The 17,265-nt window shown below is 40.0% G+C and overlaps 1 protein-coding gene across 1 annotated transcript in view; it reads left to right on the top strand.

The window, feature by feature from the left end:
* Positions 1-17,265, top strand: part of STX6 (syntaxin 6) — a 111,539-nt gene that overhangs the window by 34,231 nt on the left and 60,043 nt on the right. Inside the window, exons 2-3 of the mRNA XM_006876430.1 lie at positions 9,147-9,316; positions 11,372-11,466. Coding sequence (XP_006876492.1) covers positions 9,147-9,316; positions 11,372-11,466 — 265 coding nt within the window. The remainder of the gene's footprint in view (positions 1-9,146; positions 9,317-11,371; positions 11,467-17,265) is intronic.

Genomic DNA, 17,265 nt, shown 5'->3' with positions numbered 1-17,265 from the left:
TATGGATGTACCACAGTTAGGACATTTTGGTTTTCAGATTTTGGTAATTATGAGTAAAGCTGCTATAAACCTTTGCAGGTTATTGTGTGAACATAGGTTGTCATTTCAGCTAGGAGTGGTATTGCTGGGCCATAGGGTAAGTGTGGAATCCTGGTGTAGCACTGTGGGTTAATACATTGGACTGGAAAGTCAATTTGAACTGCAAGGTCGGTGGTTCAAGCTCACCAGCTGCTCCTCAGAAACCCTTTACAGGGTTACCATGAGTCGGAACCAATTCAGTGGCACTTAACAACAAAAGCAACAACAATGGTAAGTGCATATTTAACTTTATAAAAAAACAACCAAACTGTTTTCTAAAGTGATGGTGCCATTTTGCATTCCTACTGGCTATTCCTTCCAAAACACTTAATCATGTTCATGAGGAACCTATACTTAGACCTAGAAGCATTGATTAGTAACAGAACAAGAAGATACTGAATGGTTTAAATAAGGAAAGGTGGGCACCATGGTTGTATTCTTTGACCATATTTATTCACTCTGTATGCTGAGCAAATAATCCATGGATTATATGAAGGAGAACATGGCATTTAGATTGGAGGAAGACTTATTAACAACCTGTGATATGCAGATGATACAACCTTGCTTGCTGGAAGTGAAGAGGACTTAAAATAACTTATTGATAAAAATCAAAACTGGAGCCCTCAGTATGGATTGTACCTCAATGTAAAGAAAAAACAAATCCTTTTTGCCCTCCAAAATTCTCACAACTGGACCTAGAAATAGCTTCATGATAAATGGAGAAAAGATTGACGTTATCGAAGGCTTCATTTTGCTTGAATCCACAATCAACACTCATGGAAATAGCAGGCAAGAAATCAAATGATATATTGCATTAGGTAGATTTGCTGCTGAAGACCTCACTAAAGTATTCAAGAGCAAAGATACCAGTTTGATGACTAAGGTGCACCTGCCTTAAACCATGGGATTTTCAGTAGCTTCAAATGCATGTGAATGTTGGACAGTAAATAAGGAAGACCATAGAAGAATTGAAATATTTGAATTATGGTGTTAGTGAAGAATATTAAAAGTACCACAGTCTGCCAGAAGAACAAACAAATCTGTGTTGGAAGAAGTACAGCCAGCATGCTCCTTAGAAGCCAAGATGGCCAGACTTCGTCTCATATGGCGGACATGTTATCAGGAAGGACCCCAATTCTTGAATATCATGCTTGGTAAAGTGGAGGGTCAGCAAAAAAAGAGGAAGACCCCAGTGACTTGGTTTGGAACAGTGGCAGCAGCAGTGGGCTCAAGCATAGCAACAATTGTGAGGATGGCAGCGGCCTGGGCAGTGTTTTATTCTGTTTTGTATAAAATCACTATGAGTTGGAACAGACATAACAGCACTTAATAACAACCAGTTATAACACCATCTGGCCAGCACTTAGTATTGTCAGGGCTTTTGGAAAAAGCCATTCTAGGTATGTGGTGGCATTTCACTGTGTAATATGCGTGATCTCCATAGTGACTAATGAGTCTTAGTGTGGCACTGTATGTTAAGCACTGGCTGCTAACTCCAAGGTCAGTAGTTCAAGCCCACCAGCCGTTCCTTGAAGACCCATTACAGGGTCGCTATATGTCATGATTGACTTGGGATCACGTAACAAGTGACTGATAATATTGAACATCTTCTCAAGTGCTCGTTTGTAATTGATTTGTTTTTGGTGAAGTGACTGTCCACATCTTTTGTTCATTTTAAAAATTGGGTTTGTTTTCTTAATGAGTTTTGAGAGTATTTTATATGTCCTGGATATAAGTCATTTATCAACTCTGTAAATTCAAATATTTTCTACCTTGGTTTTTTTTTTTCTTGTTGTTGCTCTTTGTCTTAATACATGTCTTAATATTTATGTGTGATAAAATAGGAAGTGTACATCAAATATTTTGCTGTATTGTGAAGAAAGATGGTTGTCTCCAGGAAAAGCACTTCTGTAATCGAGTTACAAGTTGTTATGTTGTTATTGTTAAGTACCATCAAGTCAGTTCTGATTCATAGTGACCCTGTATAGAGTTTTCGAGGCTATCAATGTTTGCATGAATAGAAAGACTCATCTTTCTCCTGTGACTATCTGGTGGACTTGAACAGCCGACCTTGTGGTTCACAGTTCAGTGCTTACCATACACAGCTACTGTACTCCCTGCAGCTGATATCGTGGTTACTTCTCCCTCCCACCTCAATTTTTCTTGAAAAGATAACTGACAAACTGATTATTCAGACTTGCATAATTTTTCAAATCTCCAAGTTATCTCACAGTGCTTGAGATACTAAAAATGAATGAGGTGAACCTGTCACCTCAAGGGAAACAACTAAACATATTTTTGCCAATGGTAAAATTAGAGTCTTTTTTTAAAAATAGAATTTTGGAAAATTTATACTTACTACTGTGATTTTACAGACTTCCAATGCTATTTTCTAATGAATTTGGTGGTGATGTTAACAAATATAGTTTTTTGGATATTGCAGAATGAATTGAATCAACAACTGGAAGACCCACATACTCAGTAAAGTAATATTTTCCAAATGACCAACACATGAAGTTATTAAATCGTGCTTGGTAAAAGAGCCATTCAGAGTATAAGATAGACCATGGGTTGTGATATATGAGAGTTCAAGAAGTTCGTTGATGGATTTCAGGTTCTACACTGCAACTAACCTTTAAGAAACTACCACTTGTCAAATGTAATTAGTGTCGTAACAAAAAAAAAAGGATCCACAATTATCTGAAAAGACTCATAATACTACTGTGTTTTCTAAATGTACAGATATACCTATGTGAGGCTAGAGTTTCATAATACATTTCAGCTAAAACATACTAGGGTAATTCAAAAGTATATAAAATCATAGAAACCTTTATTATTAAACAAAAATATCATTTTAGTCACTTGTTTGAGACACTCTGACTAGTTTCTTTGTGTAAGCTGAATTTGTCTCTTTTCTCCAAGACATGTATGGTGGTGTATTTATATTTAATTGATAATTATATATTGTGTGTTCTCAGGCACTCACTACATGTTGGATGTGATAGAGAGTGAAAGTGTGAGTATGGTTTTCTGTTCACTGTTGTGTATTATAGTTCAGGGTCACTTCATACTCCTCCAAAAGCGGGGGTACTGTGTCTGCTGCCTGATCCCAAGCAGAGCAGAGGCTATGCAGGAGGAGGTGCCACTGGCCACTGAGTTGGCAAGGTGGAGACTGACAATGTCCCAGCTACCAGGAGGGCACTGGAACAAGGGAGAACTGCATTCCCTTGCCTTCAACCTCCAGCTACTTCCTGTGCCCACTGACTGCTGTATTGCCAGCCACCAACAAAAGCACAAGATGGCTACGCTGCTCCATACCAGCCCACAGTCTGCCTGCTTTCTTTCTTTCACTGATCTTGTTCAGCACTCAATCCACCTCTACGTCTGATCCTCTGAAGTTCAGGGTTCCAGAATCACCATCTGTATCTGTTTCACTCAATTTCCCATGGCTTAGTGCATCTGCCTACTTTGCCATTTTGCCTGGAAGTCACCCTCTTAGCCTTGGAGAGTTTTCTTTGATGATTTAATTGTTTCCACTTATCAATGTTTTCCACCTGCAAATGCAGAAGTATACATGGATACATGGATATGTAGGATCTACTCTACTTATTTTCTAGAATAGGCAAATTTTACATTCTTTAAAACATTACAGGTAGCTCTTTCACTTGGTCTTCTATTATCATATCTGTTTACAAATAAACCAATTATCTCACTTTATGGGAAGATGCCTATTTCTCTACCAAATTTTCCAGTAATATCAATAAAGAGTGAAAATAGTAGGCTTACATCTCATTCCCTAATCCTTCCCTTTTCTGTTTTTTGTGGTTTTTTTTTTTTTTTTATGTTTCATTGTGAATTATGTGATAGTTTACATGGGAGAACATTAGCTTTACATTCATTCTATCAAATATCGTTTCATTGCCGTGATTACAATCCCCTCCATGCATCATCAACCAACCAAAGGGTATACCCCACAAGCCTGCCCCTCTGTCGTCAGCACACAGCCCCTCTCTCTCTCTGGGTCTGGAGTTCCCAGCTGCCCCATCTCTCCATGTCATCATCTCTGCCTTCATCCCTGGCGTCACTGCTTCACTGGGTAGGGTCCCACACTCTGCTTTTCTCCCTTGGTGGTACCAGGGACCTATGCTCCTAGACTGCAAAGTCAACCACTCCTCTCCTTTTGCTACAAAATGTCTACCTTTACATTTCCAACCCTCACAGTCAGTCCTCATAACAATTATTCACTATTGTACCACAAGAGTCCTATCTCCGTCTCCTTTCATCAGCCCCGTCCAGACAGATTGAATGCTACTCAGTGGAGATTCTACTTTCCTCTATGCCCTCTGGATCTAGGCTCCCTCTTGAAAGCTTGTAAGCCAGTCACTTCTTGCCTTTGTAGCCCTCCCATTTTGATTAGCCAATGCCCAAGTTGCCCATTCCTGTCTATTCTGTGTATGGAGGGGGTGGGAATGATCCTCACTGTAAAGATTTGTTCCCTCTTTTGAGCTACTTCATCCAAAGGTGTAGGTCAAGTTCATCAAATTCTATCAGATTACTCTTTTTTTCCCTCTTCTTTCTTCTTTTAGTTCAGTTCTCATCATCCAGACATTGAAGCCAGGTCAGTTGGGTATTGTCTGCCCTCCCTTCTTATCAGCTGGACGCTTCACTTTCCACTCTAGTCCTCTGTGGCTGTGTCACTGACTCTGGTCCCATGAGTCCCCAGGTCTTGCCATACTGCTGGCCAACCAGGTCTCCACCCAGGTTCACAGGAGTCTGTTGAGTGTGTTAGAACTTAGCTCGCAGCTTCATTGCTGTTTTTCCCTCACCAGTCAGAGTGCATGTCTGCTCGTGTATTCCCATTGAGTCTTAGTCTTGGAAGGAGGTTTGCCTCGATGGCTTCTGGGTGAGCAAATTGCTTGTTATTTTATTTTTATTGTGAATTGAGTGATAGTTTACATGGGGAACATCAGTTTTACACTCATTGTTTCATTGCAATGATTACAATCCCCTCTGTGCATCATCATTCAACTGTATTTGCTTCTATTCCCTCTGTGGTTTTTTTTTTTTTTTTTTGGGGGGGGTGTACACCAAAACACTCAGGAATATATAATCATATAAACAACCAAAGAGTACATTCTGCAAGCCTGCCTCCTGGCTGCCAACAAACAGTCTTTCTCTTCCCATGTGTCCAGAATCCTTAGCTGCTCTGTCTGTCTCATCTCTGCCTCCCCCCTCTGGTATCGCTGCTTCTCTAGATAGGGTTCCACATTCTACTCATGTTCTTCCTTGATGGTCCTAGGGTCCGCTCTTCCTGGAATGTATTAACTACTCCCCCATTTTTGTTACAAAACTTCTACCTTTACAGTTGTGACAGTCACAGTTAGTCATGATAACAATTACTCACTATTGAATCTAAGAATCTTATCCCCATCTCCTTTCACCAGACCATCTAGACAAGATGAAAAGTAATCAGTGGAGATTCTGCCTTCCCCCGCACACTCTGAAACTAAATTCCCTCTTGAAGTCTTGTAAGCCAGTCATTTCGTGCCTTTATTATCACATCCTCCCCCCCACCATTTTAGGTAGTCAGTGTCTAAGTTGCCTGTCCCTATCACCCCTGTGTACAGAGGGGGTAGGCTAAAGACTCCGTCCCTCTCAGTTGGTATTTTGAGCTACTACATCCATAAGTATAGGTTAAGTTCATCAGATCATAGCAATTTACTCTTGATTCCTTTATCAAAAATTTTTATCTTCTTTTAGTGGAGTTGTGAGCTTCAAGACATTGAAGCTAGGTCAAATGGATACTATCTGCAAGTTTGGGCTTTCTTGTGTGTCTTCCTCACTTCATATCAGCTGGATGCCCTACTCTCAGCTCTAGTCCTCCATGGCAATGTCCTTGTCCATGGGTGCAGGAGACCCCAGGCCTCACCATACTTTGGACCAACCAGCCTTTCCTCTTTTCTTTCTCATCTCCAGGTTGATGGGAGGCTATGGAACGTGGTCGGACTCAGCCCATATCTTCATTGTTGCCTTTCCCCCACTTCTACTCACTAATAGACCAGCATGGTCACCAGCAAGCTCATGATCCCTTTGCTGCTCTTGTGATCCCTTTGAGTTTCAGTCTTGCAGGGGTGGGGGGTTGTCCTGAAGGGATTTGATTGCTTGCCTTGATCGCTCTCTAGTGAACAACTTGCTTGTCCTTGTAGTCGTCATTCAGACAGCTGTTTTTGTTGTTGATTTTGATTTTTCCTGTTGGTCTTTCTTTCAAGAAGTATCTTCGGTTCCTCTAGCTGCTCCAGGCTGGTCTGCTTATCCTTTCAAGTGGGAATGTCCCACCTCGGAAAGTTCTAGATGAGGCTCAGGATTACACCTAAGGTCCTATACACTACCAAGGCTCTGTAAGAAGCCTATTTTACTGGGCAAGTTCTAGAACCCCTTTTAGGTATTTTAATTAGTTATAGGCTGAAGACAGGCTTACAAGATTTCAGTAATCATGTTTCCCAATATTCCTTTTTATCCTACTTGAATGTCTATTTTACAATAGTGGGCAAGGATCCTTCCCCTGTTTATCACAAATAGTTTCTACCTTAGTACTGAAAGTCCAAAGTCTGACATGAGAGGAGTTAGCTACCCCATAAATTGGATGTAAGCCTTATAGATTGAGTCATTGTTGTCTGTATAGTTCATTGATTTGTTCAGTCTGAAGCTCACTAGCTGTATTTTCTACTTAACACTCAACCTTTTAGTTCTCATCAATATGTCATGGAGCTTAATACCATAAGACACTTTTTTCTCTGAGTGCTTTCTTTGGTTCTTTAAAGGGCAGGAGGAATAGGATGCATGGAAATGCTGTCTTAAAGCCATAGAATACAAGCAGCATCCTAATTAACTGGAACATATTCTTGTGCTGTTTGTTCCAGGAGAATTAGAAATTTTAGAAGGATTAAAACAGATCTCTTAGTATGGGAGCAGTAGGGTTTTCTTTGTATTAGAGAGACCCTATTACTTAAAGAATTACTCGTTTTAGCTTGTATATTTAGATGATAAAATTTAAATGGTGAATATTGGCCTAGTGTTGGAAGAAAAGATCTAAAACACACTAAGTAAAAATAGCATAGCTAACTTCCAAGGGCAGGAGAGAGAATGACTTATCCACATCAGTCAACAGCTGAGCACTGTGAGGTGGAGGTCAGATAGAACTTGTACTCTACAGACTTCCACTGATTCTGGCACTAGCTGTTTTCCCTGTTGCTCTCTCTACTCTGTTGGATTCAATAATCCACTGCAATGGCCACACAAATTCACAGAGCATACTCACAATTATGAGGTTATTAGGGAAATAACAGGTTACAATTCAGTGTCAGGATCAACTTAGAAATAATCAGAACAACTCAGGATACAGTTCTTTGATCAGGACAGTTTCTTTCAGACCATGCCCTCAGGCAGGCCTCTGTTTCTGGACCCATGATCTTGGTCTCACTGCTGCTCAGCTAAATATTACAGAGCTCTTTAGCTTCATTGATAAGTGCCCAGAGGTAACTCGTTCTACCTGCAGTCCTCCTGCCCAGAGGAGCTGCTCTGCTATGTTTGCCGCTGCTGCTTACTGATGACACACCATTTCTCAAGGTTTCAGTGTTTTACTTTCTCCTCTAAGTCTCCTGGGTCTAGAAGATGCTCAATGCCAGGACCCTGAGTCCAAATGATGTAGTCTGCTCCCGGTTCTTTTTGATGGTAGTGAAGCCCCTCCTCCAACCTCTAGCACTGACTCCCTTTAAGCTTCATGGGATGGCAAACCTGAGAAGTCCTGCACAAAGCTTCTATATACCTTATTTGCATTAGCAGACTGTCTAATCCCTGTGGTGGACCTTAAGCACCTTATTTTTGTAGTCCCACCCAATCATTTTGTGGGAGTTGCAAGACCATAGTTAGAAGGGTCATAAAACAATAATTTGCTGCACTGCATCTTGTGACTATGTCTAATCTAAAAACATATGAGATCATAGCATTTAGTAACCTTCTCTCTAAAGAAGGACAACAGTAATCTTTATGTTGTTGTTAAATGCCATCGAGTCGGTTCCAAATCACAGCAACCCTGTACATGTTTCCAAGGAGTGGCTGGTGAGTTTTTTGAACTGCTGACCTTGTGGTTCAGATTGACCTTTTGGTCTAGTGCTATATCCCACAGCGCCATACCAGGACTCCCCAGTAAATCTGAATGTTGTGGTGGTTGTTGTGTGCTGTCGAGTCGGCTCCGACTCATAGCGACTCTGTATAGGATTTCTGAGGAGCGGCTGGTGAGGCTTGAACCCCCAATCTTACAGTTCAAACCGACCTTGCAGTCCAGCACATTAACCTGCAGCACCACACCAGGACTCCAGTAAATCTGTAGAGTACTCTGTAATCCAGGAAAGTAGATATATTTGAAGCTAATAATGATTGAAGGTTTTTAGTGAGACTTTGGCTTTTAAAATATCTCAGATTAAAATGCTTAATTTATAAAAGACTAGCTGTGCAAGAGAGACCCTTCCTCTATCCTTCCCAATAAAGAAAAGCTGTATCTTTTGCATCTGAATATTAGTATTCAGGACTTTTGCATCTGAATATTAGTATATTAGAATGTTGAGGTCCCTTTAATTAATTTAATTCATAAGGTTGCTTTTTAAAAAATGTTTTATTGTGAATTATGTGATAGTTTACATGGGAGAACATTAGCTTTACATTCATCCTATTGTATATCATTTCATTGCCATGGTTACAATCCCCTCCATGCATCATCAGCCAACCAAAGGGTTGGTTGGAAGTGGTAATTTCTGAGGATGGTGTTGTTATTAACTGCCATCAAGTCAGTTCTGACTCATACCCTGTATAGGGTATCCAAGGAGCAACTGGTGAGCTTGAACCACCAACCTTGTAGTTCAAACTGACTTTGCAGTCTAGTGCATTAACCCACAGCGCCACACTTTTGGGAGTGATTAATTAACATTAATCATAAATGTTAATTAACATCATGCAGTAACTTGTTCATGCAATACATTGTCTGATTGCTATTCCCTTCACCTTGATTACAGAGAGGTACAAAAAGCAGTTAATACTGCCCAGGGATTGTTTCAGAGATGGACAGAGCTCCTCCAGGACCCCTCCACAGCAACAAGGGAAGAAATTGACTGGACCACCAACGAACTAAGGAACAACCTCCGGAGCATAGAGTGGGATCTAGAGGACCTTGATGAAACTATCAATATCCTTTTCTGTGGTGTTCATGCCATTTGGGGTGCATGAACAAATGGATGAACTTTTTATCTGATTGTCTCAGGTATTTATACATTTAAAAAAATAACTGATAGGTCTTGCTTTTGCTTTGACACAAACCCACCAGCTGCCCCTTGGGAACCTTGTACAATGGCACTTAGCAAAAACAAGCTAACATAGCGTGGCCAGATTCTCCTAGGTGGTAGTTATGTGCCATGGAGTTAATTCTGACTCATAGCGACCCTGTACAGGGTTTTCCGAGGCTATAAATCTTTACAGGAGCAGAAAGCCTCATCTTTCTCCTGCGTAACAGCTGGTAGTTTCAAACTGCTGACCTTATGGTTCGCAGCCTGATTCTTAACCACTATGCTACCAAAGATTCTTCTGGAGTGTCTGATAAATCCTCTGCTATAGAAGCAGTATAGTTTAATGGCTATGAATGCAGACCCTCTAGCTACATTGCTGGTGCTCAAGTCCTAACTCCACCAGTTATCCATGTGGCTTGGGGCACATTGCTTAGCCTCTATGCACTTTGGTTTCTTGCTCATAGAAAGTTAGGGTTGTTAGGAGAATTAAAAATGTAACGAACATAGAAAAGGCCTGGCACACACAGTGAGCTTCTATACAGGTATTAGGTATCAGTTCATGTGTTGTTGTTGAGTGCCGCTGAGTTGCTTCTGACCCATAGCAACCCACCCTTGTGTAGGGTTTCCGAAGAGCGGAACTTCCAACCTTGTGGTTCAAACCAACTTTGCAGTTCAGTGCATTAACCTACAGCGTCACGTAAGTTCATAGAGGTATAAGATAAGATTAGAGATCAAAAGAAAATACTATTATAAACTGTCATTTTACTGTTTAAGAAGTGATGTTATAATGTCAGTGCACTACAAAGACATCTTGTACCATGAAACTGCATTTAGTAAAAGCAGATCTTTTGTGCTAATTCATGTTAAATAAGTCCATTGATTTGAATGACTAACTAGAGAAATGTAAAAGCAAAATCATATAGCCTTTTGTCAACTAGAAATTTTATTTCCCAAAACCTTTCTGGAAAATAAGCCAATAGCATGTTTTGAGTTCTGGTTGGTTGGTTGTTTTTTCCCCTGTGAGACAAACCATCAAGGAGACAGCTTTTGTCAGGACCACTCTATAGTCAACACTGGTACGTCAGATACATAATTTCAATTAATCATAATGAATTGGATACCTTATAAATAATTAAAAGACAAATTTGTTCCTACAATAAGCGCAACAAAATATGTTGGGGTCAGAATTAAAAGCCACAGTTACAGAGAAACTCTTCTTCCTTGAAGATAGGAGGTTATGATAAGAAACTGGAGGAAATAGAAAAAATATGAGATAAAGAGGAAGAAATTGTAATAGACACTTACCATTCAGCAAGTATTTACTGAGTGTACTATGTGCCAGGTATTTTGTCAGTTAGTGAGATTAGATTGATAAGCAAAACCATCTAAGCCCTCATGGAACTTGTGGTCCTAGTCGGGGAGACAGACATTAATCACTACACAAATATATATTACAGGCAATTTGAGAAAAATATAGATAGCTATGGGGGGGTCTGGGGAGCAGGAGAGTCAGGAAAGGCTTCCCTGAAATTGATCTCTTTTTAGAGTAAGAAAAGTAGGGTTAGCTTTTTGGCATGAGGAAAAGTAGTTTGGAATGACAAGTGTAAAAAGGTTTGCAAAAACTGTTATGGGAAAGGTGATATGGAGTCAAAAAAGAGTAAGTATGAAGTGTTGACACGCATGAGTTAGAGCCCAACTCAGCTGTGGTCAGACAGCATGGATGCGTAGTGGTCTTCATTACAGGGGCTGTAGTTCTTGGTGGCTTGTCTATCTTGGGGCATAGGAATCCGCACACGGCTTGTAGCCAGAAAATGTTAGAGAATGGTTAGTGTTAAGTTGATTTTCCAGAAAGTTTGGACCAAGTTTTATTGCTTGCATGTGAGAGAGTCTGTTATTTCAGAATGTTGTTTGCTAAGCTTTTAATGATGAAATTGCTTTACCTTGACTTTTTGATCTACGCATAGTTGAAGCAAATCCTAGAAAATTCAACCTCGATGCAACTGAATTGAGTATAAGAAAAGCCTTCATTACAAGTACCCGGCAAGTTGTCAGGGTAAGGAATATGATCTTATTATTTGTGAACTCTGCAATCACGTTTTGTATGAATTAAGTGCCAGTTTCTCAGATGTTTCTCTGATTGGTACACATTTTTTTAATGTTGTCAAGCTTATTTCTTAGAGCACAGATGACACAGTAAGCGGCTGCCCAGTTTACTGACTCAAGAGAGTATGTGCAGAGAGGCTTATAGATGCTTTTTTCCCAGCACCTTTTAAAGTTTAAAGAATTTTTACTGAAGAGTTTGCTGGCACTTTTTACTGACGAATCCAATATTCTTGGTTCTCTGGAATGTTTTCTTTTTATTTGTGGAGCCAACTATGCCATCTCAAAGATGAGACAGTAAACTGGGAAGGTTACTTGAATGGCCCATAGGTCTGGTCACTCCAAAACTATTATCTTTCCCCCTTTATTTCTTAGTACATTTTGTTTCTAGACAAAAAGGAAGAATTAGTATTGTAGAAACCATTTGATTGTTAACCATTTTGCATTGTTAAAGAGTGACTCTTACACACAGTCTGGATGGTGGCCTCTTTCACTATCTGAGTTGTTTCTGGCACTCTTATTATAACTGGTGTTACTGACATTTTTATATACAACTACTAGATAGCTTTTCGGGAGGTATCCAGAGCATGCAAACGTGTGTCAGATACAAAAAACTGAGCCTAATGAACAAATCTTTAGTCTCAAAGTATTTATTTAGGTAATAGTAAAGAACCTATGAATTGGACTGCTAATCTCACAGTCAGCAGTTTGAAACTACCAGTTGTTCTGCAGGAGAAAGATGAGGCTTTCTGCTCCCATAAAGATTTACAGCCTCGGAAACCCTGTACAGGGTCGCTATGAGTCGGAACTGACTCCACGGCACATAACAACAATAAAGAACCTAAGGGAAAATATCATTTAGGTAAAATTTCTGATTTCTCATACTTGTCCTTTGTTGTTGTTGTTCAGTGCCATGGAGTCAGTTCTAACTCATAGAGACCCTGTATAGGGTTTCCGAGGAGTGGCTAATGGGTTTGAAGTGCTGACCTTGAGGTTAGCAGTGCAGTACTTATCTTACATCTTCATACTTGCCCTTGAATGTTATGAAAATTTGCCCTCACTTTGAAACACTTGAACCAGTCCCTAAACCCACCACTGCCCTTGAGTCAGTTCCGACTCATAGCCACCCTAGGACCTAGTACAACTGCTCCTTAAGATTTCCAAGAGTGTAACTCTTTAAGGGGGTAGACAGCGCCACAAGAGCACTTGAACCAATGCCAACTTGTAGCAAGGACTTCTGCTGTGGCAGTTCAGACCCACCAGCTGCCCCTCAGACACCTGTTACAGGGTCGCTATGAGTCGGAATCAACTTAACAGCACTTAACACTCAACAACAAATTCTTCATTATAATCACCTTCACTTGCTGCACAGGCGGTTTTAAATCATTGAAAAGACTTTGAGCCTTTTCTTGCCCTTAAGTAATGCTAAATAAGAACATATGCAATATTAGAGTTCCTTGACGTTATGAAGGACTCCTGGTGTAGCACTGTAGAATCAGCACTGAACTGAGAACCTCCATAAGATCCACAGTTCAAACCCATGAGCTGCTCCTTGGAAACCCTATATACAAAGTAAATATGAGTCCGAACAGAATTGACACCACTTAACAACAGAAGCAACAATAAAAACTTTAAGAAGTTAGGAACCCTGATTGTACAGTGGTTAACTGTTCCCCAAAGGTCAATGGTTCAAACCCATCGATTATTCATTGGGAGAAAGATGAGGCAGTCTGCTTCGCTAAAGAGTACAACCTTGAAAACCCTATAGAGCAGTGCAACTTTGCCCTATAGGGTCACGGAGAGTCAGAATCCACCCAACAATAAATGTTACTTTTCTTAGCTTTAAGACTTTATACCTGTAAATAATAATTGTCACCTTTCTTTAAGTATTTATACCTTAGTAATAGTCTGGTGTGGCGCTGTGGGTTAATGTGCTGGACTGCAAAGTCAGTTTGAACCACAGGGTCAGCGGTTCAGGCTCACCAATTGCTCCTCAGAAATCCTATACATGGTTGCTATGGGTTGGAACCAATTCTATAGCACTTAACAATAACAATAACAAATATTCTGTAAAAAATAAGATGAATTGGTTCCAACCCTTAACTTGTTTTACCTGGCATTTAAAAAACATGATAGCAGCCACACATTGGATATTTGTATGCAAATTTCCTTTTTTGAGATATTTAACTAACATGGTAATTTCAATAAAATTTGGATACATGTGATGTGAAGGAAAACAAAAGAATCATACATATGCACCGGTTCTGACTTACCTACAAATTTGACTCAAAGACACACTTAGAGACTAATGTCATTCATAACACAGAGACTGCCTATATGTTTTGTGTTTTGAGACTGTATGGCTAAGTCATTTAATTAGCATAACTAGATGTCAGAGAACCAGCTGTCTTAACATATGTACTAGAAAGCAGCTCCCTTGAATAAAAGGATTTGCTATTATATCAGTGCTAACATATGGCTTTATAAGACTCATCTTAGGCAGGAACCTTGGTATGTGTTTGCCAAAGACTTTATATATCGTGTGATTTCCACTTGAAATTATTTCAGATGGTAGTCATTATAACTGAACTTTAAACATTCCGGTTCCTTGTTTTATTCAGTAGATGTCTTTCTATGTAGAAGGAACTAAGTTGTTTATTGGAGTTCTGGTGTGGTGCTGTAGGATAAACACTGGGCCGCAGGTTGGTTTGAACTGAAACGTCAAGGTCAGCTGTTCAAACTCAGCAGCTACTCCTCGGAAACCCCACACAGGGTCTCTATGAGTCAGAACTGACTCAACAGCACTTAACAACAACAACAACAAGTTGTTTATGAATACACCTGGGTTCTAATATGGCAATAACCTTTCTGGACATCAGTTGCCCAATCTAGATACTTGGACTAGACACTCCTAATTTCTGTTTCTATCCAGTTCACAATGCTATATAGACAAGGTTAAAAGCATCTAAAAGACAAGGTTTTTATGTAATACCTTTTTTTATAAGGTAAATAATTCTCCAATGAATTATTTTGCAAATGTGATTTTATTTGATAATATATATATATTTTAAAGGTGAAACTGCACTTGCTTTATTTATAGTTCTTTATCTTATTATCTATTTGTTCATGTATTCTTATCTTGGCATACATTATTCACTAGCTCACAGTTCGTTAGATTTAGTAGTGATCATCCTTCTTTCATATATGAAAGAATCTTACCATTATATCTTAAATACGTGGGAGAGGGGTACTGTTTGATGTTGCTTTTTAAGTTTTTATTGTGAGCTGAGTGATAATTTACATGGCGAAACATCAGCTTTACACCATTGTTTCATTGCAATTATTACAATCTCCTCTGTGCACTATGCATCATCATTCAACAGTATTTGCTTCCATTTCCTTTTTTTTGTTGTTTTTTTTTTGGGGGGTGGTTGTATAAAAAACACTCAGGAATATATAATAATTTAAACAACCAAAGGGCACATTTGCTTGTTTAAATTATTTTGTTTATGTTGTTTACATTACAAGCCGGCCTCTTGGCTGCCAGTACCCAGTCCCTTTCTTTTCACGAGTCCAGGGTCCTCAGCTGCTGTCTGTCTCCATGTCCTCATCTCTGCCTCCATCTCTAGTGTCACTGGTTCTCTGGATAGGGTCCCGCATTCTATTTTGTAATACAATTTTAGAATGATATTTCTGTAGATGTTATTATTTAAATAGTACCTTGAAGTGAAGTAAGAGGACTTAGTGGCACACTGAGTTAAGCACTGGATTTCCAACTCTGCCAGGTAAGTGGTTCAAACCCACCAGCTACTCTGTAGCAGACAGATGAAGATGTCTGCTCCCTTAAAGATTTACTGCCTTAAAAACCCTAAGGAGCAGTTCTACTCTGTTCTAAGGGTCATTAAGAGTTGAAATTAGCTTGATGGTAGTAGGTTTTGGGTTAAAATGAAGCATATTCATGACTTTAATTTTTATATTTTCTCTTTCTGCAAGTTGTTGTTGTTGGTGCTCTCATGCCATGAAGTCACTTGTGACTCATAGCGACCCTGTATAGGGTTTCTGAAGCTGTAAATCTTTACATAGGAGCTCTGGTAGCGTAGTGGTTACGAATCGGACTCCTAACCTCAAGGTCGGAAGTTTGAAACTACCAGCGGTTCCGCAGGAGAAAGATGAGGTGTTCTACTTCCATAAAGATTTACAGCCTCGGAAATCCTGTGCAGGGTCGCTGTGAGTTGGAACCGACTCCACGGTACTTAACAACTACAAATCTTTACAAGAGCAGAAAGCCTTTCCTGAAGAGCGGCTGGTGGATTTGAACTGCTGACATTGTGGGTAGCAGCCCAACACATAACCCATTACATCAGCCGGGCTCCTTTTCTGCAAGGTAGTACTATGAAATTATAAATTTTTCTAATTAAAATTCAGAGACCATTATATCAAAAGTTGTTAGTTATATAAAAATAGTTATAACTGAATCATTTGTTTTCTACTTTTGGAAAAGCTTTTTAAAACACGTTGTTTGAAAGAAGTATCAATCAAGTCAGTACTTCCAAAATGTACGTACAGAGAGGCGGGGCTTGATGGTGGCTAAGGTGGAGGTGCAGTGAAGTTCGCCGTCAGCAGTAACACAGAATACCAGGCAAAGCAGATCCAGGGCAGAGCTCCAAAACCTGGAACCACAGAGACAGGAATATTTTTAAAGTTTGAAGGCTTATAGCTTGTGGAAATTGGAGCTGAAGTAAAAAATCATGTACTTTTGAATCTGCCGGGCTGGGCTCTAAGGCCTGGAGCCAACATCTTGGGCGAAACCAAACGGCAAGACCAAATGGCGGGAGCAGAAACACCATGGAAAAAAGCTGCGGAGACCTTGGGGCAAAGGTGGACAATACACTTTGCCAGTTTTGCTTTGTTCTGATTTTCATTTTTTCTTTGGTACTGGTCATTGGATCGCGCACTGTTTGCCCACCTGGATTCTAGAGACTAGAGGGGGAGCCTTAGCGAGTGGACACCCCCTACCCTCACCACTGGTGGGTTCTTCTGCCACTCATGTGCACAGATACTCAGCCCAAGAGCAGGCCTTGAACGTTCCTTATTTGTTTTTTGTTCTGTTTTTCAATACGGGGAAGGACAGGACAGGGCTGTAGAGAGGGAAAGAGAGTTTAAAAACAAAACAGGCCAAAAATTATTTAAAACCTGAGGTATAGCATAAAAACCAACACAGGCATCTTGAAATCTCTCAGGCAGCCTTGAAAGCAAGAAGCGGAAGAGAGGACATTAAAGTCATACTCAAATTAGGCTACAGTTTTTTTTTTTTTTTTTTCTATTTTCTTCTCTCGCTCCTCTCCCTTTTCTGTGATTAGAGACTGCAGTATTCAGTCTAGTTTTTGTTGTGGCTGTTTTTCAGTCCTTTTTTTTTTTTTTTTTCTTTCTCTTGTTTTTTTTCACTGGTGCTGTTTTGCAGTTATATGCACCCCTTTCTGCCTTTGGAGGATTCTTTGTCTCCCTATATTACACGAGAGGAGTCAGCAACTGCTGCCATATAGCCAAGCTACAATCACACTCTATAAAACACCAAAACCCAGGCAAGAACCAATACCAGAGACAACAAACAAGATGGTGGATCGGGTGGACGTATAGCAGAGAGCTCCGCCAACAACAACACAGAATACCTGACCAAGCAGGTTCAGGGGCTGGTCCCAGAACTCTGAACCGCATATAAAGGAATAGTTAGAAGGTTGGAAGGCTCACAGCT

This window comes from Chrysochloris asiatica, unplaced genomic scaffold (genome assembly GCF_000296735.1).
Source record: "Chrysochloris asiatica unplaced genomic scaffold, ChrAsi1.0 scaffold00379, whole genome shotgun sequence".
Taxonomy (NCBI): Eukaryota; Metazoa; Chordata; class Mammalia; order Afrosoricida; family Chrysochloridae; genus Chrysochloris; species Chrysochloris asiatica.
Note: the sequence above shows the minus strand (reverse complement) of the source record. Positions and strands in the feature narration are given on the sequence as shown.